Source organism: Salvelinus fontinalis, chromosome 24 (assembly GCF_029448725.1).
Source record: "Salvelinus fontinalis isolate EN_2023a chromosome 24, ASM2944872v1, whole genome shotgun sequence".
NCBI classification, from domain to species: domain Eukaryota; kingdom Metazoa; phylum Chordata; class Actinopteri; order Salmoniformes; family Salmonidae; genus Salvelinus; species Salvelinus fontinalis.
The window spans coordinates 3870216-3891821 of NC_074688.1; the positions used below are offsets into that span (position 1 = coordinate 3870216).

The 21606-nt window shown below is 41.0% G+C and overlaps 1 protein-coding gene across 1 annotated transcript in view; it reads left to right on the forward strand.

Moving 5' to 3' along the window:
• Positions 1 to 20065, forward strand: part of LOC129821780 (myeloid leukemia factor 1-like) — a 28854-nt gene extending 8789 nt beyond the window's left edge. Inside the window, exons 3-7 of the mRNA XM_055879418.1 lie at positions 16526 to 16612; positions 16797 to 16937; positions 18148 to 18307; positions 18907 to 19054; positions 19263 to 20065. Of these exons, the coding sequence (XP_055735393.1) occupies positions 16526 to 16612; positions 16797 to 16937; positions 18148 to 18307; positions 18907 to 19054; positions 19263 to 19347 (621 nt within the window). The 3' untranslated portion in view covers positions 19348 to 20065. The remainder of the gene's footprint in view (positions 1 to 16525; positions 16613 to 16796; positions 16938 to 18147; positions 18308 to 18906; positions 19055 to 19262) is intronic.
• The last annotated feature ends 1541 nt before the right edge of the window (positions 20066 to 21606 follow it).

Below are 21606 nucleotides of genomic sequence, written 5' to 3' on the forward strand. Positions count from 1 at the left end.
CGAAAGAGAGAAAAAAAGGAAAGGGCTTAGGTTTACTGGGGTCGTGATGGAAAATGGCCATGGACGTGTAACCGGATCCCCCCTGCTGCCGGGTCAGGCCAGCGATGCTGTACTGCTTATTGAACCTCTGCTGCTGCTCTGCTGGGGCACTGGAGAGTGTGGTGGGTTGTAGAAGAACAACCCCCTCACCTTTCTGGACAGCTATCTTTGGCCTGAGGAGGGTATATTTAGAGCATTGTTCCACTGACACACTGCTTTCTCACTCAAACACACCAATGCCCCGAGCTGTTGAAAAGACAAAACAGACATGTTTGGTTTCATAGCTGTTTGGCCCGTGGTCAAATGAAGCAAATCTGAAAGGACAAACTGTTCACGTTTCTCATGACATTGGTTATGAGTTTATGACAATATAGTTATGTTTTCACGTAGGCTTGAATCCTGACTTGATATCCTCGTAAATAACGTTTTCGTGCAATTCATGCATTGACATTAATGCATGATTGCCAAGTTAAGTGTGCGCAAAGTTAGGATTCAGTGTCTTGTGTGTAGTTCATTTTTTCTGTAATTAAGAACAGTCCTGTTCCACTCCTGAATGACAGTTTCATGACAGTTAAACACTAGTCTATTTGCTCAGCTTTGCAATGCAGTTAGATACATTTTCTAGACAATGTAGGCTAATGGGAAGGCCCACCCCCAAAATGTTTTATACCCCTACTCTAGGTAGAAGAAAATACAACCATGTTTAAAAAAAATCCCTAATGTCTCCCATTTATGAAATGGATGGTTGTGTAAAAATATTTTTCTGCAAAAGTGGTTAGAAATGTTCATACATTGGCTGGAGGGGGGTGGGCCACAGGCTCATGTAACCCAATATTGCAGGCTCTGATATTGCAAAATGTGGAACACAAGTAGTCAGTTGTCTGCCCTACGTACACAAACAAACAGCATTAGGATATCATAATGCATCTTGGAAATATAGACCTGTAAACACAGAGATACAATAGGCAGAAATGTAAACTATAAATATTTATGATGAATGTAAGCTTGACTTTTTGCTAGCTGATTCAATTATAATTTTCCATGTCAAATGTACTCTCATTCAGTTCTGTATCATCCTGCCGGACACAAATACATACAGTTACACATGTTTTTTGATGTTATGGCTAGTGTAAAGGTTGGTGGAGGAGGAATATTGGTCTGTGGCTGTTGTTCATCATTTGGGCTTGGCCCCTTAGTTCCAGTGAATGGACATCTTAATGCAACAGCATACGATGACATTCTAGACGATTCTGTTCTTCCAACTTTGTGACAACAGTTTGGGGAAGGCCCTTTCCTGTTTCAGCATGACAATGCCCCTATGCACAGAGCCAAGTCCATACAGAAATGGTTTGAGGAGATTGGTGTGGAAGAACTTCACTGGCCTGCACAGAGCCCTGACCTCAACCCCATCGAACACCTTTGGGATGAATTGGAACGCCGACTACGAGCCAGGCCTAAGTGCCCGAGCTCACTAATGCTGTTGTGGCTGAATGGAAGCAAGTCCCCGCAGCAATGTTCCAACATCTAGTGGAAAGCCTGTCCAGAAAAATGGCTGTTATAGCAGCAAAGGGGGGACCAACTCCATATTAATGCCCATGATTTTGGAATGAGATGTTCGCCGAGCAGGTGTCCACATACTTTTGGTAATGTAGTGTATTGATGGCATTGCACGCCAGCTCTTTTCAGGTGGCATTTTGGCTGTTGAATGGCCTACTGACATGTGGCAGTCCAATTCCATGGTGTCTCTGTCTGTAGTAACTGCCAGAGGGGGGACTGATGGTGGAGTGGAGCTATCATGGACTGTTCTGAGATATTCAGGATGGCATTGACATTGAAGAGGTGCAAATCCTATCATATGTGAAAGCCCAGTAAGTTGATGGCATTTTTTGTCAGTGAGTGTCAGGTTGTGTTGGTTCAATGTGGTGAACACCTGCCTTATGAGCTTGCCATCATATGTGGTTACATCCTCCCCATACCCCATAATGTCACCATGTGAACATGCATGGAAACTCCAGGGCAGACTGGGCATTTCAGGATGGCATTGACATTGGAGAGCTGCAATTCCTATGAAATGCAAAGGCGCTCTAAGTTGATGGCACTTCTTCTCAATGAGTGTCAAGTTGTTGGAGCTAACGTAATTGCCAAGCCCCCCCCCTACCCCATATTACAACCTATGTGTTCTGATAATTGCGTTGTTTGCACAAAATCGGATAGCAGTGAAGTCCACAAAGCATATTGCAAGTACATTAACATATTGCAAGTACATTAACAGAAAGTTATATGACCTAAAGCATCAAGTTGATGCCCCCCACCCCCAAAAAAAAACCATAGTGCAACCTGTGTTGTGATAATTGTGTTGTTTGCTCTATACCCTGTTAATACATATGGCTTGCGACTGTAATATATAGGCCTAAAGGCCGAGACAATAAGAAGACACAGTGGCAGAATAAATTCAACCACACCTTTCTTTTATCACAAAACCGGATAGCAACCTCTGTCCAGTGAAGTCCACAAAGCATATTGCATGTACAGTAACAGACAGTTTCATGACCTACAGCATGGTCAAGCAAGTTAATGTTTCGGACATTTGTGGTCCCGTGTGGCTCAGTTGGTAGAGCATGGCGCTTGCAACGCCAGGGTTGTGGGTTCATTTCCCACGGGGGGACCAGGATGAATATGTATGAGCTTTCCAATTTGTAAGTCGCTCTGGATAAGAGCGTCTGCTAAATGACTTAAATGTAAATGTAAATTTTCGGACGACTAAACAACAATTGATTTGGAACCACAGAGAGTTAACACAAGTCGCAAAGAATACAGGAGCTGCCTCCACTATTCCAGCACCATTTCAACTTAAACATTTTCAAATCACCTCTGCTTAGTCTAATACAGTGACAACTAAAAGATACCAAAAACAATTTAGTCCAACTTAAGCTAATTATGATGTGGTTGTGCATGATTCTGATTTCTGTGTGCATGCGTGTGTGCGTGTGTGTGCGTGCGTATTCGTGCAAGTAGAAAAACATGTTGACTCACCCTGTTTGTAGAGAAACGCCAATGGCATTCTCCTCTCTTTCATGTTGACGAAACGGCCTATCACTCTGTTATCCAGTACACTTTTATTTTTTGTTGTCCTAGGCTACCTGGCTAAAATGCTTGCTCGCTAGCCTAACTTCCATTCATGGTCAATGTTAGCTAGTTAAAATTAGCCTTCTACATCTAGCTACATATTGAACTTCCATACTCTTAGACCAGGGGCACCACAATGTATGAATTAATGGGTGGATCAGAATTGCCGTTATAATCATTGGCCAGTACGAAGAATTAAGTAAAACCACAAGTCCAAATCCCTATCTCCATCCATGACTAATTTAGGAAAGGGACCATTTTAGCTAGCTAGCTAGCCTCTGGAGGACAACAACACATCGAGATGCAACAATTCAAGTTATGTTAATGACGTATGCTCTCAATGGGATTTGATAGTAGTTACGCCAAATCCAAGCTGGCTTCCCTTGACTCTTTTTTTTGGTGCGCCAGGACCATTCACAGTTGAGCTTGCTTAGTTTAGCTCACTGATTGGCACATTTTTTATACTTTTTTTTATCAAGGGAGGCCAAATGCTCTCTGGCTTCCTTTGCCTTCAATGCTACGGGCAGCTAACAATGTCATACTCGTTTAGACAAGACAACATCAGATAGATGGCCTCCACGTAGAGAGACAGAGGAGTGCTGTTTTGGTCGCTCGGATGCTTTCACTTGTGAGATACATTCAGCCTCTTGCGAATTGAAGGAAAATGATGAAACACAGAGAGACGAAAGATAGATTATTTTATATTTCTGTATATATTTTCTTGGTCAATTTTTGGGGGAAGCCTGGCTTCCCTTGGTATCCATGAATACACGCCACTGCTGGATTGTACAATATTTCACCATTATTATGTTCAAAATTCTTCAAGCTCTGTTAACCTCTCTAGGGTACGTGAGACGGTAGCGTCCCACCTCTTCAACAGGGCGCCAAATTCAAAACAACAGAAATCCCATAATTAAAATTCCTCAAACATACATGTATTTTACACCATTTTAAAGATACACTTGTTGTAAATCCAGCCACAGTGTCCGATTTCAACAAGGCTTTACGACGAAAGCAAACCAAACGATTATGTTAGGTGAGTGCCTATTCACAGAATAACACAGCCATTTTTCCAGCCAAAGAGAGGATTCACAAAAAGCAGAAATATAGATAAAGTTGATCACTAACCTTTGATGACCTTCATCAGATGACACTCATAGGACTTCATGTTACACAATACATGTATGTTTTGTTCGGTAAAGTTCATATTTATATCCAAAATTCTGAGTTTACATTGGCGCCTTACGTTCAGAAGTCACAAAACATCCTTTGATTTTGCAGAGAGCCACATCAATTTACAGGAATACTAATAATAAACATTGCTAAAAGATACAACTTTTATGCATGGAATTTTAGATCCACTTCTCCTTAATGCAACCGCTGTGCCAGATTTCAAAAAAACTTTACGGAAAAAGCAACCCATGCAATAATCTGAGTCTGCGCTCAGAGCCCAATCAAGACACAAATATAGCCGCCATATTATGCAGTCAACAGAAGTCAGAAGTAACATTATAAACATTAACTTACCTTTGATGATCTTCATCAGAATGCACTCCCAGGAATCCCAGTTCTACAATAAATGTTTGTTTTGTTCGATAATGTCCATCATTTATGTCCAAATTCTTCCTTGTTGTTCTAGCGTTCAGTACACTTTCCTAACTCACGACGCGCGGGCAGGTCCAGCGGAAACTACGGACGAAAAGTTAAAAAAGTTATATAATAGTCCGTAAAAACATGACAAACGAAGTATTGAATCAATCTTTAGGATGTTTTTAACATCATTTTTCAATAATGTTCCAACCGGAGTATTCCTGTGTCTTCAGAAGTGCAATGGAACAGAGCTCGCTCTCACGTGAATGCGCATGGTCAGGGCATGTTCAGGTCATGATAGACCTTACTCATTCCTCTCTCCTTCGGCCCCACTTCACAGTAGAGGCATCAGACAAGGTTCTAACGACTGTTGACATCTAGTGGAAGCCTTAGGAAGTGCAACATTACCAATATCCACTGTATCTTCAATAGGAGCTGAGTTGAAAATCGACCAACCTCAGATTTCCCACTTTCTGATTGGATTTCGTCTCAGGTTTTTGCCTGCCATATGAGTTCTGTTATACTCACAGACATCATTCAAACAGTTTTAGAAACTTCACAGTGTTTTCTATCCAAATCTACTAATAATATGCATATTCTAGCTTTTATGGCTTTGTAGCAGGCCGTTTACTCTGTTCATGCTTTTCATCCGGACGTGAAAATACTGCCCCCTACCCCAAAGAGGTTAAATTGGTTGTTGATCATTGGTAGATAACCATTTTCAAGTCATGCCATAGATTTCCAAGCAGATTTAAGTCAAAACTGTAACTCGGCCACTTAGGAACATTCACTGTCTTCTTGGTAACAACTCCAGTGTAAATTTGGCCTTGTGTTTTAGGTTATTGTCCTGCTGAAAGGTGAATTCATCTCCCAATGTCTGGTGGAAAGCAGACTGAACCAGGTTTCCCTCTAGGATTTTCACTGTGCTTAGCTCCATTCCATTTAGTTTTTATCCTGAAAAACCAGTCCTTAACTATTACAAGCATACTCATAACATGATGCAGCCACCACCATGCTTGAAAATATGGAGAGAGGTACTCAGTAATGAGTTGTATTGGATTTGCCCCAAACTTAACACTTTCTATTCAGGACAAAAAGTGAATTGCTTTGCCACATTGTTTGCAGTATTACTTTAGTGCCTTGTTGCAAACAATGCATGTTTTGGAAAAACAGTTTTCTCCTATCACAGCCATTCAACCATGTAACTGTTTTAAAGTCATTGGCCTCATGGTAAAATCTCTGAGCGGTTTCCTTCCTCTCTGGCAACTGAGTTAGGAAGGACGCATGTGTCTTTGTAGTGACTGGGTGTCTTGATACACCATCCAAAGTGTAATTAATAACTTCGCCATGCTCAAAGGGATATTCAATGTCGGCTTTTTACATTTTTACCCATCTACCAATAGGTGCACTTCTTTGCAAGGCATTGGAAAACCTTCCTGGTCTTTGAGGTAGTCATTGAAAAATCATGTTAAACACTATTATTGAACACAGGGTCCATGCAACTTATTATGTGACTTGTTAAGAAAATGTTTACTCCTGAACTTATTTTGAAAAACATTATTCCACTTTCACATTATGGGTTATTGTGTGTAGGCCAGTGACAAAAAAAACTCTATTTAATCCACAGCTATTTTCTTTCCTCCTCTGGGTACATTGACTTCAATAAAAAACCTAGGAGGCTCATGGTTCTCACCCCCTTCCATAGACTTAGTAATTATGATGACTTTCGGAGGTTGTCCTCCAACCTATCAGAGCTCTTGTAGTATGAACTGACATGTTGTCCATCCAATCAAAGGATCAGAGAACGAATCTAGTCATGAAAGCATAAATTACAGCTAGCTAGCACTGTAGTGCATAACATGTGGTGAGTAGTTGACTCAAAGAGTGAGAAAGACAATAGTTGAACAGTTATGTACAAATTAACTTCTTAAAAAATGAAGAGAAGCAGCAGAGAGAGAGTGCTAGCTATATTTCATTGTACTTTTTTCTTCTTAGTTTACCTTTCACTTACTTAGCCTACTCAACAGCCTAACTCAAACAAAAACAGAGAGGAATGCAATTTTATGTTAGCTAGCTGTCTAAGGCTATCCAACACTGCAACTCTTCCAAGTCAAGTTAAGCTTTCTGTTTTATTGATGTATTGCCAATGGGGCCCGCTATTGTAAATGTTAAATTGTAACTTGCTGTACACTACTGCCTGATTGTACATATGGATTGGATTAGGGGTTTACTAATGTGTTAGTTCTAGTTTGTTGACCATAACATTAATATGGTGACAACGAAGTAGGCTTTGTGGCGTTTAGCGGTTATAGTATGAAGGTTTGGCTTGGAGAGGTTTTTGCGCCTTGTCACAGACAGCTGTTGTGTTGCGCACTGGAGTCCACAAGCGAAGGGAAAGGGAAAAGGTGAGAGGAGGAGAGCGTGTAAATGCGAGAAAACATTATAGAACGAGCAAAGTGATGATGCTGTTATGAAAGTGAACTGTGTGTGCGGTTAATCAGAGGTGTATTCATTGGGCCGATTCTGTTGCAAAACGTTTCTCAAACGGAAAGAAACGGGGAGGGACCTACCTAAAATTGTCTAATAGAACTCCTGTTTTAGTTGCAAAACGGATCAATCAATCAATTGTATTTATAAAACTCTTTTTACATCAGCAGTTGTCACAAAGTGCTTATACAGAAACCCAGCCTAAACCCCCAGAGAGCAAGCAATGCAGATGTAGAAGCACATGGTGGCTAGGAAAAACTCCCTAGAAAGGCTGGAATCTAGGAAGAAACCTAGAGAGGAACCAGGCTCTGAGGGGTGGCCAGTCCTCTTCCAGCTGTGCCGGGTGAAGATTATAAGAGTACATGGTCATTAAGGCCAGATCGTTCTTCAAGATGTTCAAACATTCATAGATGACCAGCTGTGTCAAATAATAATCACAGTGGTTATAAAGAGTGCAACACGTCAGTAACTCAGGAGGTGCAACTGTTTGGACTAATGATTACACACCCCAGATCAGCTAGATGGAGGCAAGAGTGTGTAAGGAGGTATTGAATGTGTCTGTCACCTTGATTTACTTAAATTTGTCTCTCGGCCTGTGCACCTACGTTATAAACTTACATTTTTAGGCTAGGTTGTAGCAACCTCATGATGGGTGTAGGGCAAATTCAAGTATCATGTAGTGGGCTACTAGCCTAAACCTATCGATGTTACATTGAGTTGGGTGAATGGAATATGAATGACAGTCATCCATGATGCTGTAAAAGAAATAAGGCCATGCTCATAAAGAAAAATGTGTCCTCCCTAATCTTAAACGGCACTAGGGTTGCAAAGCTACCCATAGTTTACCAAAGTTACCGACCGGAATCTTCAGTAATTTTGGTCTATGGCAATCTATCATAACTTTGGTAATTTAGACTTGAATAACTTGAATACTATATATGAATATATTTATGTTTTATATCTGTGCCATATTGTCCATGAGTTTCTAGTAGATAGACCATATGGTACAAGAGAAAATAGCCTAATTAATGATAAAAGCATCTCAAAAATAATGGCATTATTTTCAATTAACTCTGCAACTCTTCCAATATTGACTTTTTTCACAACTGCTGCCACCATTTTAATGCAAACACATTGACAACAAAATGAATGCATGCTGAAATAAAATAAACTGTGTAAAACAAATACAAAGGATATTTTACTGAAACCCTCATGAAACACCAATGGTATTCACTAAGTTGATAGTTCATATTAAGGATAATGTTAACAGCTTTGTGATTCCCTTTCTTATTTGAAAATCATCTATGTTTTACATGTGATAAAACCAGAGAGAGGGCCAGAGATAATTACAGACACCTGTTAAAATCTGAAGTACCCAAAAGGGCCACTAGATGTCTTGTGATATATTACATAAAATCCTTGAAAGATACCAAAATTCTGGTAGTTTATTGGTAGACTTAGAAAGTTTCCAGTAATATAACCTCCCTTTGCAACCTCAAACGGCACCGACCGCCACTGCTCAAAATCTCAAGCCCTTTTTGAGGATTGGCCACTACTAGTCTAATGGTCATATTCATTAGGACATGAAACTGTTTTAAAATGTTTTGCAACAGATTCCAAAAATGAGTCCAAGTTGTCTCTCCCTTTTTCAATCTCTTTTCTTCCGTTTTGTGCCTAATGGACATGACCCAGATCGGTCTAACGGGCCTTTGCTCCAATTTCCCCCTGAAGACACCTTCTCTCTCCCAGTATGAAGGTCTCATGATGACCGGGCAGCTGCCCTGCTCTAGAAGACCTGAGGTGCTAAACTTAGTCCCCGTGTCCCTAGCTAATCCTGCACCCCTCCCCGTGTGCCCAGTATATTTATCCCTGGTAATTACTTTCAACGGATGCCAGCCTCAGCTCTGTCTCGCTGTTCGCGATCCTGTTCCTTAATATTGTTTCTCTCCTCTCTCTCTCCTCACAGAGGCAAGCACGCCAAGTGGCCTCTCGTTGAGTGTGCTTCCCCAATGGCACGCAATTCCCTAAAGTAGTGCACTACATAGGTCATAAGCACTAGATTAGGATAGGGTGCTATTTGGGACGCAGCCACTGTTTTAGAGAGCTTTAAAGAGCGCTACTGTAGCTAGCTAGCTCACAGTCAAAGCTGTCATTAGTAAGATAGTGTGTGTGTGTGGTGCACTGTGCACAGCGGTGGTTAGTTCTGTAGCAGTGGGCTGTCGTAGGGATCTTTGAAAAGCTACTGGTAGATGCAGGGCCGGATTAGGAAATCATAGGGCTTTGGTTTTTTTTCGTTTTTTTTTCTTCTATTGATTCTACAGACAGATTAGTCTTCTCTTTTCAGCAGTAGGCATTTGCTTTCTAAACTGTACGTTTTTCCCCCGATTGTATTTTAAAATCTGCAAAAGGCAAAGCGACAGCCGCAACCAACCATAGAATTATAATCCATAAATGGCAATTCCCATTCAAATACGACTGGCATCCATTGCTAGTGTACCGATGAGTTTACCAGTCAAATTGCCAGGGTAAGAGGTTACAAAATCTTTTTATGGATGATATGTCTATAGCCACAACATAACAAGCTGTATATTTGGCCCGCATGCTGCCCAAACTGCGGTCTTCCCGACTGTTGGCATACCTGTAACTGCCAAAATAAAGGAAACACTTGAGTAAATGAGGGATACAAAGTATATGTTATAGTGCGGGGTGCATTTTCCTGGCACGTTTTAGGTCCACTTACAGATTCTATGCCAAGGCGCATTGAAGCTGTTCTGGCAGCTCGTTCTGGCCCAACACCCTTTTAAGACACTTTATGTTGGTGTTTCCTTTATTTTGGCAGATACCTGTATGCGCTTGTGATAAAACTTAATCCATAGTTATTTTTTTATAAACTATTGATCCTCTGTGGCTAAATTATGCTCTCTGGTGTGAGAGCGGGCTACTGTGGTTTGATAAAAATTATTATACATTTTTTTTTTCTAAATGTTATTTATTTTTTGTAATTTATTTTTACTCTTGGTCCAGCCCCTGACTCACACAATCGACCAGTCACATTTATTTAATATGCTGTTTATTTTTATTAATCATTAACCAAATCAAGGCAGGGCCCCCCAGTTACCTACGTGGGCCCCCTACCTCCTCTACTCCCCCCATCTGATGATGAGCAGAGCGGCAGCAGCAGGCTGTCTACACTCATTGAGAGCGGGCTCCAAAGTCCTCCTGTGGTTGGCAGTTGCAGTAAAAAAAATATATATACAGTATCAGTCAAAAGTTTGGACACAGCTATTCATTCAAGGGTTTTTATTTATTTTACAATTTTCTACATTGTAGAATAATAGTGAAGACATCAAACTATGAAATAACACATATGGAATCATGTAGTAACCAAAAAAGTGTTAAACAAAGAGATTTGAAGAGATTCTTCAAAGTAGCCACCCTTTGCCTTGATGACTGCTTTGCACACTCTTGGCATTTTCTCAACCAGCTTCACCTGAAATGCTTTTCCAACAGTCTTGAAGGAGTTCCCACATATGCTGAGTACTTGTTGGCTACTTTTCCAGGTCGGGTGATTGGTGAGGCCAAGTCATCTGATGCAGCACTCCATCACTCTCCTTCTTGGTCAAATAGCCCTTACACAGCAAAGGACAGATTACAATCAAAGGACAGATTTCCACCGGTCTAATGTCCATCGCTCGTGTTTCTTGGCCCAAGCAAGTCTCTTCCTCTTATTGGTGTCCTTTAGTAGTGGTTTCTTTGCAACAATTCGACCATGAATGCCTGATTCATGCAGTCTCCTCTGAACAGTTAATGTTGAGATGTGTCTGTTACTTGAACTCTGTGAAGCATTTATTTGGGCTGCAATCTGAAGCTGGTAACTCTAATGAAATTATCCTCTGCAGCAGAGGTAACTCTGGGCCTTCCTTTCCTGTGGTGGTCCTCATGAGAGCCAGTTGCGTCATAGCGCTTGATGGTTTTTGCGACTGCACTTGAAGAAACGTTCAAAGTTCTTGAAATTGTCCGGATTGACTGACCTTCATGTCTCAAAGTAATGATGGACTGTTGTTTCTCTTTGCTTATTTGAGCTGTTCTTGCCATAATATGCCATAATATGGATTTAGTATTTTACCAAATAGGGCTATCTTCTGTATACCACCCCTACCTCAAACGCATTAAGAAGGAAAGAAATTCCACAAATTAACTTTTAACAAGGCACAATTGTTAATTGAAATGCATTCCAGATGACTACCTCGTGAAGCTGGTTGAGAGAATGCCAAGAGTGTGCAAAGCTGTCATCATGGCAAAGGGTGGCTACTTTGAAGAATCACAAATATAAATCTATTTTGATTTGTTTAACACGTTTTTGGTTACTACATGATTCCATATGTGTTAGTTTGGATGTCTTCACTATTATTCTACAATGTAGAAAATAGTAAAAATAAAGAAAAAACATTGAATAAGAAGGTGTGTCCAATCCTTTGACTGGTACTGTGTATATATATATATTACATATATAATATACACTACCGTTCAAATTTTTGGGGTAACTTAGAAATGTCCTTGTTTTTGAAAGAAAAGCAAAAACAAAAGTCCATTAAAATAACATCAAATTGATCAGAAACACAGTTTATTTATTCCTTCTGAAACCTGGCTCAAAAAAATCTATTACAGAAAAAAATATTGGCATAAATGGTTACAATGTTTTTCATACAGATGGTAAATCTAAGGGTGGTGGTGTTGCTGTATACGTAAAAGACAAGTTCTCGGCGGTTGTTCTGACTTCTGTTACTAAACCTCAGCAATTTGAATATCTGTCTTTGGATCTAAACCTTGGCTCATCTTTAAATATTGTTGTATCTTGTTGTTATAGACCTCCATCTGCTACTGCTGGCTCCCTGGATTGTATTTTTTCAAATTGTTATCACAGCATGTCATTTCTGAGTTTGTCCTAATGGGTGATCTGAATCAGGACTGGCTAACATCTAGCTCTGATCAACTCTAAATTCTATGCAATACCTATAATCTCACTCAGATTGTCAACAGTGTAACTAGGTTGAATATAAAATATCCTCTGAAATCCTCTTTGATATATTTGATCTTATCCAATACTCATCGTTTTAATGTTTCTGGTATTTTTGCAAATGACGTAAGTGATCACTGTGCTATTGCCTGTGTGAGAGATGGTAAAATTCCTAAGCAATTTTGATATTCAAGGTTTTTTACATTATGTATCTAGCATTGAATGAAATAGAATGGAATTAAGCCCTGATGTTGAACTAGTCTTTTCTTACTTCCACAACGCATTCCAGGATCACAAGTCCTCAACTGGCAGCTTCATTAAATAGTACCCGCAAAACACCAGTCTCAACGTCAACAGTGAAGAGGCGACCCCGGGATGCTGGCCTTCTAGGCAGAGTTGCAAAGAAAAAGCCATATCTCAGACTGGCCAATAAAAAGAAAAGGTTAAGATGGGCAAAAGAACACACACTGGACAGAGGAACTCTGCCTAGAAGGCCAGCATCCCGGAGTCGCCTCTTCACTGTTGACGTTGAGACTGGTGTTTTGCGGGTACTATTTAATGAAGCTGCCAGTTGAGGACTTGTGAGACGTCTGTTTCTCAAACTAGACACTCTAATGTTCTTGTCCTCTTGCTCAGTTGTGCACCGGGGCCTCCCACTCCTCTTTCTATTCTGGTTAGAGCCAGTTTCCGCTGTTCTGTGAAGGAAGTAATACATAGCGTTGTACGAGATCTTCAGTTTCTTGGCAATTTCTCACATGGAGGAATAGCCTTAATTTCTCAGAACAAGAATAGACTGACGAGTTTCAGAAGAAAGTTATTTGTTTCTGACCATTTTGAGCCTGCAATCGAACCCACAAATGCTGATGCTCCAGATAGTCAACTAGTCTAAAGGCCCGTTGTATTGCTTTTTTAATCAGAACAACAGTTTTCAGCTGTGCTAACATGATTTCAAAAGGGTTTTCTAATGACCAATTAACCTTTTTAAATGATAAACTTGGATTAGCTAACACAATGTGCCATTGGAACACAGGAGTGATGGTTGCTGATAATGGGCCTCTGTACGCCTATGTAGATATTCTATTAAAAATCAGCCGTTTCCAGCTACAATAGTAATTTACAATATGAACAATGTCTACACTGTATTTCTGTTATTTTAATGGACAAAAATGTTGCTTTTCTTTCAAAAACAAGGACATTTCTAAGTGACCCCAAGCTTTTGACCGGTAGTGTATATAATATTTTTTTGAAAAAACATTTGCTTCTTCTTGGGCCCCCATGGGCCTGGGCCCAGGGGCTTCAGCCCCGGTAATACCCTGCCTTAATCCGGCCCTGGGTGGATATGGTTGTGGGTGCTGTGTTTTGTGTAGTTACTTTTGCGCTTCCATTTGGCAAGTGTGCTCTGGCACCCACTGCAGAAGGCTTATCAGCTATGACAGATATTATGGCTCTCCTACCGATCTCAAGTATCACGCATGCTTTAGAGAATCCGCCCCCTGTATCAGATACACGAGCACACACACACACACACACACACACACACACACACACACACACACACACACACACACACACACACACACACACACACACACACACACAGAGAGACATCAGCACACGCAGGGATGCATTCACGCACGCAAACACACACACACACAAGCAACACACACACACATGACCACACACACATTCACGGCATCGTTGAAGGAAAGCTGCTGCTTCTCTTGGCGTTTTGCTGAGCATTCGATCCCCCCAGCCTGTGAATATGTGCTGTCTTCCCTCTCAAAGGCTGTTTGGGTCATCACATTTCCTTCCCTTCCATCATACTCAACTATTTGCTTACTTAATATCACCTTTCATAAAATACATTGAATTCAAAGGAGTTTGTTTCATCTAAATTCACTTTATTTTTGTGTTTTGATTATAAAAGGAAATGGCCACATTGTCACTAAAGTTAGACCTGCTCTCTGTATCATTAATCTGCTGACCAGTTTACATTTTTTGGGGGTGGCATCTTTAGCCTCCCCAGTGGTCACTAACAGTTCCTAGAACCCATGCCTTCCCAGCTCGCTTATCCCTCCCATCCCTGAGAGCTGAAATAAAAGCCCTATGCCCTGGCCTCAGTGTGACTCATAGCTTCCCTTTGAACAGCGAGAGGGGGGAATAGTGTAAGATGCGATGCCATGACAGGCAGGGAGGGGGAAAAAGGGACCATAAGCTCAAATAATCGAGCAGTAGCACAGCCGTCCCCAAAATAATGTGTTAAAGCCCCTCCGAGTCCATGACTTACATTTTGCACTCTCAACCTCTGCGGCCTTCTAAAAATATGCCCGCCACGGGAGTGTAACGGATATTTATTTGTTCATAGATGCCATTCAGAGATATAATTGCCCGTCGTGCTACGTACACGCCTGTCAGGGGCAGCGATGAGCGTTTTACATCACCGTGACCTTTGGAAAAGAGCTGAGCGAGCAGCCGAGATAGACCCAGACTCTTCTTCCCCTGCCCGCCCATTGGGTCCTTGCAGGGTTTCTCAGAACGAGGATCTGCTTTCAGTGTTAAACCCCCTGTAATCCATGGCAACAGGTCCCAATTACACAGAGAGCAGAGCTCTCTCAACACTCTCCAGGCTGAGCTCCAGCCTTTAGCCCAACCTCTCCCCCTCTCTCTGGTGTCTGTGTCCACATACGGTGCCCCTTGCCTGGGTTGGGGTGTTTGGGATGCCTGCCCAGGCCTCCAGGCATCCAGGGGTTATAAACACCCTGGGGTAGAGAGTCAAGGGAGCAGCGGCTAGGACTGAAAGAGTCTTTCTCCTAATTTGTACATTCAGCAGGTTCAAGGCCCTGTGGAAATGTGGGAAGGGCCCAGGTTCAGATTCAGTGTAATATAACAAGAGAAGAAAGCTAAAGAGACCATAGACTACATACTGAGAACAAACTGAATACATTTGTAAGGACGGACACTATTTTGTGTTCATGAGCCTGCCTGCCTCAGTGGTGCTTTGTGCTTTCTCAGGCTTCTTTGTGTGCTTCTGTGTTCATTCTGTATTGTACCGCTTTTCAGGGGATGAGCCAGTCGCTTTCGCCTTTCGGCAGTATTGATAGCACGGTTAGTAGGGCAGACTGCTCAAATGCTATGATGCAGCACGATTCCTTGTTTCATTCCCAAACTAACCATTGGCACGTACTAACCCCCCTCACTTACACTATGTCTTTATAGACACACACACACAGCCAGTTTGAAACTAGCTGAATTTATCGTAATACCATAATATCTGTTTGATTGTGAATCTGAACAAAGGCCACATTCACAGTGCCATGTCAAATTGGTTAGATGTGAGAGTATGCATGTGTTCACCCCATACCAGGTGTATTTGTAGGCTTACTAGGCTACATGTGTGTATGTTTGCATGCGATCAGTATCAGTGGCCTGGTTGTTTTACGAGCTGGTTGACCCCTCCCGTCGAGGGTGTTGGGTCGAATATTACCCCAGCCAGCTGGCACCCACAGCGGGCCAGATCAACTCTGCTGGCTGGCTGGTACCCATGGTGGCTCAGCCTAGCACTCTAGCTCACTCTAGCCGTCCTAGGAGACCTGTGGTTAGTTACTGGAACTTACACTCCACTACAAGAGAGACTAGGATCATGTGGTTCGGTCGAGTCTTGTAAAACAGTCAAAGAGCTCTATTTAGACATTGACATGCACAGGATGTTAAAGCCCTATTGGGCCTGGTAAAAAGTTCTGCACTATAAAGGGAATAGGGTGCCCTTAAGGGCGCAGCCTAAAGCTATGTTAACGTATCAGTGTGATTTTTGCTGTTGTGATGTTTTTTTCCACATCACAAAGGTTGCAAATGCCCAACTAATGCATGTTACTTAAACATATCTGTCCACTGAAGTGACAACATGTCAATGGGAAGTAAACAGGGAGAATTTTGAGTTTAGTGTATCTCTGCAGAATGGACTTTTAAAGATTTCCAATACAGTTAGCCTACATTTCTCCATGGATTTCAACAATCTAGATTATGATATGATTGATATGCTAGTGCAGCATGGGGTGAATCCTTACTTTAGCTTAAGTCAAGCTTTCACCCAGTCATGCGTTGATGTCAATGGGAAAATATGTGAAAATTCAACTTATATGGAAGTTTTGCCCCTATGATGGTACAGTGTGGATGGAGGTTTCGTATAGTATATGGATGTCTGTTGTAATGATGGTATGGACCATAAAGTTAGTTCTGAATGGCCAATTGTTCTTGTTCTTTCTGCAGGACATGGAGTCAAGGAGACCTTTCGGTATGTTGGACGGTATGATGTTCGGCGTGAGGAACAGGATGGGGAACATGCACAGAAACTTTGTGAGTCACGTTGTGTCTCTTCTAATACCCCACACAGCCCATACAAATATAATTACTAGAAGGGGCATAGTATTAATTAATTATATTTCTATGACCGACTTTGTTCATCATTGTTTTAGCATGTGTGTTCTACATGGCTTTATACTCAACGTCAATCTGTGTGTGTGTGTGTGTTGTTTTCCAGGAGAACCTGTCCACAGACTTGAACGCCAACACCACCGCCCACTCATTCAGCTCCTCCTCAGTGATGACCTACTCCAAGGTTGGAGACGAACCCCCCAAAGTGTTTCAGGCCTCCTCCCAGACACGGCGCGCTCCCGGCGGGGTACGTACACTCAAGTATGGCCAGAGATAATGCTGAGAGGCTGGGGGAGGTCTCTCCAAGCTGATACTGCACTGAACACTAAGGGAGAGGTCGTTCACGAGAACTGCAAGAGCTCAGAGAAATATAGAGCTTATATGAAGAGTTTTATTCCAAAACACTGTACACTGTACAGTAAATTGTGTGTTTTTTCACTATCTAATCATGGCATGGGGTTGTTCAATAACAGACATGTATTTGTTTAAAATCTAGCACTTGATGGTTTCATTTCAGAGAATTTATTTTGCAAATTGCTAAATATTTCTCTCAGTGAAATAAGTAGTACTGCTAGGCTTTACACAGTCAAATGTAACAAATGTGTTTTCTTTATAAAGAACTGTACACCTTTGAAATTTGTGACATTCATATTTTTACAAACGATTAAATATAGTAATATGAGATCTTTATGTAAAACATTTCCATTTTAGTCATTTAACAGATGCTGTTATCCAGAGCAACTTAAAAGTAAGTGCATTCATCTTAAGATAGTTCGGTGAGACAACCACATATCACAGTCATATATACAGGATATGAACATTCCGTTCCAGCTGAGTGTACAAAACCATTAAGAACCTCTTCCTAATATGTAATACTGTTGAGCGTGAAAAACCCAGCAGCGTTGCAGTTCTTGACACACTCAAACTGGTGCGCCTGGCACCTACTACCATACCCCATTCAAAGGAACTTAAATCCTTTGTCTTGCCCATTCACCCGCTGAATGGCACACATAGACAATCCATGTCTCAATTGTCTCAAGGCTTGAGTCATTCTTGAAAGTCATTCTTCTTGTCTCCTCCCCTTCATCTACAATGATTGCAGTGGATTTAACACGTGACATCAATAAGGGATCATAGCTTTCACCTGGTCAGTCTATGTCATGGAAGGTGCAGGTGTCATAATGTCATTGAGATCTAAAATCTATTAATTAAAAATCTGTATAATATTGTACACACACATTGTACGCACACATAAGCAATCATTTCTGATGTGTTTTGGAAATAAACTGTTCATATAGAGTTAGGCCTTTTGGTTTCAGTTTTCTTTAAGCATTTACACTAAAATAACATCTGGCCAACTGTCTGACACAGCAAGAGTTTCCGACGCTTGCATTCTCAGTTCTTATTGGCCGTTGCCTCTTTGGTAACTCATTCTGATTGGCTGTCCCCGTGTCTAGATTAAGGAGACTCGGCAGTCCCTGAAGGACTCAGAGAGCGGCCTGGAGAAGATGTCTATTGGACACCATATCCAGGACCGGGGACACGTGCTGGAGAAAAAACACAACAAGAAGACAGGGGAACGGGAGCTCAACCAGGACTTCCAGAATCTGGATGAATGTAAGTCAGTTGTAGTGTAAGGAAGCCAGCACCCCCCCCCCCCCCCCAACAAAACTAAAGGGTAACACTTTACTTTAACCCTGCAGATAATATGCATTATGATGTGGTTATAATGAATTGTAAGAATGTATTACCCCCTTATGTCTTATTATCATCTCATAATGATCCTTACTTCATTTGAAAATAAAGAGACATAACATATTATAAGCATTATAATAAAACATTACAAAGGCGCATAAATGCTAATATCAAGTAATAACACATTATTATACTTGCAGTCTTTAAGTAAAGTGTTTACCTTAAGTGTTTTTTGTGATGCGTTGATCATTCTTTTAAGGCATGTAGGCTATAATCCGTGTTCGATGAATAGTCATAAAAAAAGACATAGAATTTACTATCAGAGGACTCTCCTCTCCCAGCTCTGTTTGGGGTTTGAAGCCTGAGACATTCCATAGACCACAGTTATGTCCCTATCTCAGAAAAAATAAGGTATTCAGGTTCTAAGAAACTGCTCCTCGCCAGGTTCATCACAAAGTGATACATAAACTGTTCCTAACCCCTAATCCCTAATCCCTGACCTCTGCCCTTTACCCTCATAGCTGAGGCGCAGTCCTTTGACAAAGAGTGGCAACAAGAGGTGTCTAAATTCCGACCATTTGTCCCCATGTCCCGTCTGGAGGCCTCCAAGCCCAGGGCAGTGCACCGGGCAGCCCTCACCGCCGCCACCGGCCCCGACCAGGGACGAAGGTCAGTCATGTGTCATAGGTCATATAATGATAGTTCCGCTCAAGGAGGAGTGGCCGTAAACCAAAACTAACCATTTCTGGATTCTACATCACTTTGAATTTAGGTTATGATTGGAATGTCAAGTATTATACTATGGTTGATCAAAAGTTTATTGAATTTAGGTTGATGGATGAATGATTTATGTCTGCTTTGTAATTTTCCCCCTCAGGGAAAAACGAAACCCAAAACCTGAAGGAAGGAAAATACACATCGACGATCTCAACGTCAAAGGCTCAGGCATGACGAAGCAGTAGAAAAGTCCAGCGAATAAAGCTATGTCAGGCAACGACTCTTTGATGCTTTAACCTTTCTCCAAGATAAACTTGGTTTCCCGGTATTTTGTCTCACAGAAAATCAGAATGACCCAGTTGTTGATATGCTTTTTACCCATTAATTTTCACACTACCAAGTAAAGAACACTTGTTAATGAAGTCAGGCACTTATTTTGTCAGAGTAGATCCACACAAGTTTCTTCCAAAAAGCTCAGGACTCCTGTGGAAGTAGCATTAAGACAGGGACACCATAAGCTACTAGCAAGTGATATATGATACACAATTAGATAAAACAGTATATAGGTCTATCATTGGGCATCAGATCAATGTCGTCTCAGAAATACTGTCCTGCTTTTGGAAATGTCATATTCAGATTGTATAGATTGCATCAAAAGGAAACAAACATATATATTTATGCAGTTTGAAGTCCATAAGTGCACTTAGATATCAAAATGGTGTACTTTTTTGTGTAATGGCCACCTGCTGTAATCTTTGTAAAAAATGATAATACCCTTTTTATATTGTTATTTGATGTGGGTTTCTCTTGTTTTTCACCATGCTATTTATCCCATAAAACACAGAATTTATGGTTGGGATGAAAGTGTCCGGTTAATTCTGAAATATTCTTATCATGGGATTCTAGTCGATTGACCTCATAAGATCCTCAGTTTGAAAATAAATATTTCATATCAGAAGCGAATGGTAGCATAGACTATTCTTAAACTGAGTGTGTATTTTGAAGGTTCCAAAATGTCCTTTTTTTGAAGGTACCAAAATGTATTTGACTCGTCATCAAGCAATGTGTTAATCACTGTTCAGAGTGTCTGATACTGTATGGGAGAGCTGCTGGCTGTGGCTGTGGCAAATACATCTAGCAGGGTATTTTTGGAACAGACCTGTCAGTGACTCAGAGATGTCTGAGCGGTCGCACACAGCTGTTATGAAAACAGCGCTCTCTCGCGTCATGTGCCCCATCATGTGCTGCTGATTTAGTTGAACTTGTATTTATTTATGTCTCGCCGCATTTATATCAAGTGTGAAATATACAGTTGAAGTCGGAAGTTTGCATACACCTTGGTCAAATACATTTAAACTCAGTTTTTCACAATTCCTGACATTTAATCCTAGTAAAAATTCCCTGTATTAGGTCAGTTAGGATCACCACATTATTTTAAGAATGTGACATGTCAGAATAATAGTAGAGAGAATGATTTATTTCAGCTTTTATTTATTTTATCACATTCCCAGTGGGTAAGAAGTTTACATTCACTCAATTAGTATTTGGTAGCATTGCCTTTAGCTTCTTATTGGCCAACATCCAGTGAAATTGCAGAGCGCGAAATTCAAACTACAGAATTATAAATATTTAACTTTTATAAAATCACAAGTGTAATACATCAAAATTAAGCTTAACTTGTTAATCCAGCCGCTGTGTTAGATTTCAAAAAGGCTTTACGGCGAAAGCACACCATGCGATTATCTGAGGATAGCGCCCCGCATACAAAACCATGAAAAACATATTTCAACCAGGCAGGTGCGACACAAAAGTCCGAAATAGCGATATAATAAATGCCTTACCTTTGATGATCTTCTTCTGTTGGCACTCCAAAAGGTCCCAGTTACATCACAAATGGTCTTTTTGTTCGATAATGTCCTTCTTTATATCCATGAAAACTCAGCTTAGCTGGCGCACTTCAGTCAATAATCCCCCCAGTTTCCCTCCATCAAAATGCATACAAAATTAATCCCAAACGTTACTAATAAACTTTTCCAAACAAGTCAAACAACATTTATAATCAAACCTTAGGTACCCTAATACGTAAATAAACGATCAAATTTAAGACAGAGAATCGTTATTGTCTTTACCGGAGAAAAATACCAAAGAACGTGCTCTCATTCACGCGCTTGGAAACACTACAGCCAAAATGGGAGCCACCTTTTTTTCCAAAAACCAGGCTGGAACTCATTCTAAAGACTGTTGACATCTAGTGGAAGCCCTAGGAACTGCAATCTGGGAGGACTTTGGGGGGGGGGGGGGGGGGGGGGGGGTGGTTTGTCCTCGGGGTTTTGCCTGCCATATCAGTTCTGTTATACTCACAGACATTATTTTAACAGTTTTAGAAACTTTAGAGTGTTAGAGTGTGTCCTATCCAAATCTACCAATTATATGCATATCCTAGCTTCTGGGCCTGAGTAACAGGCAGTTTACTTTGGGCACGCTTTTCATCTGGACCCCCTACC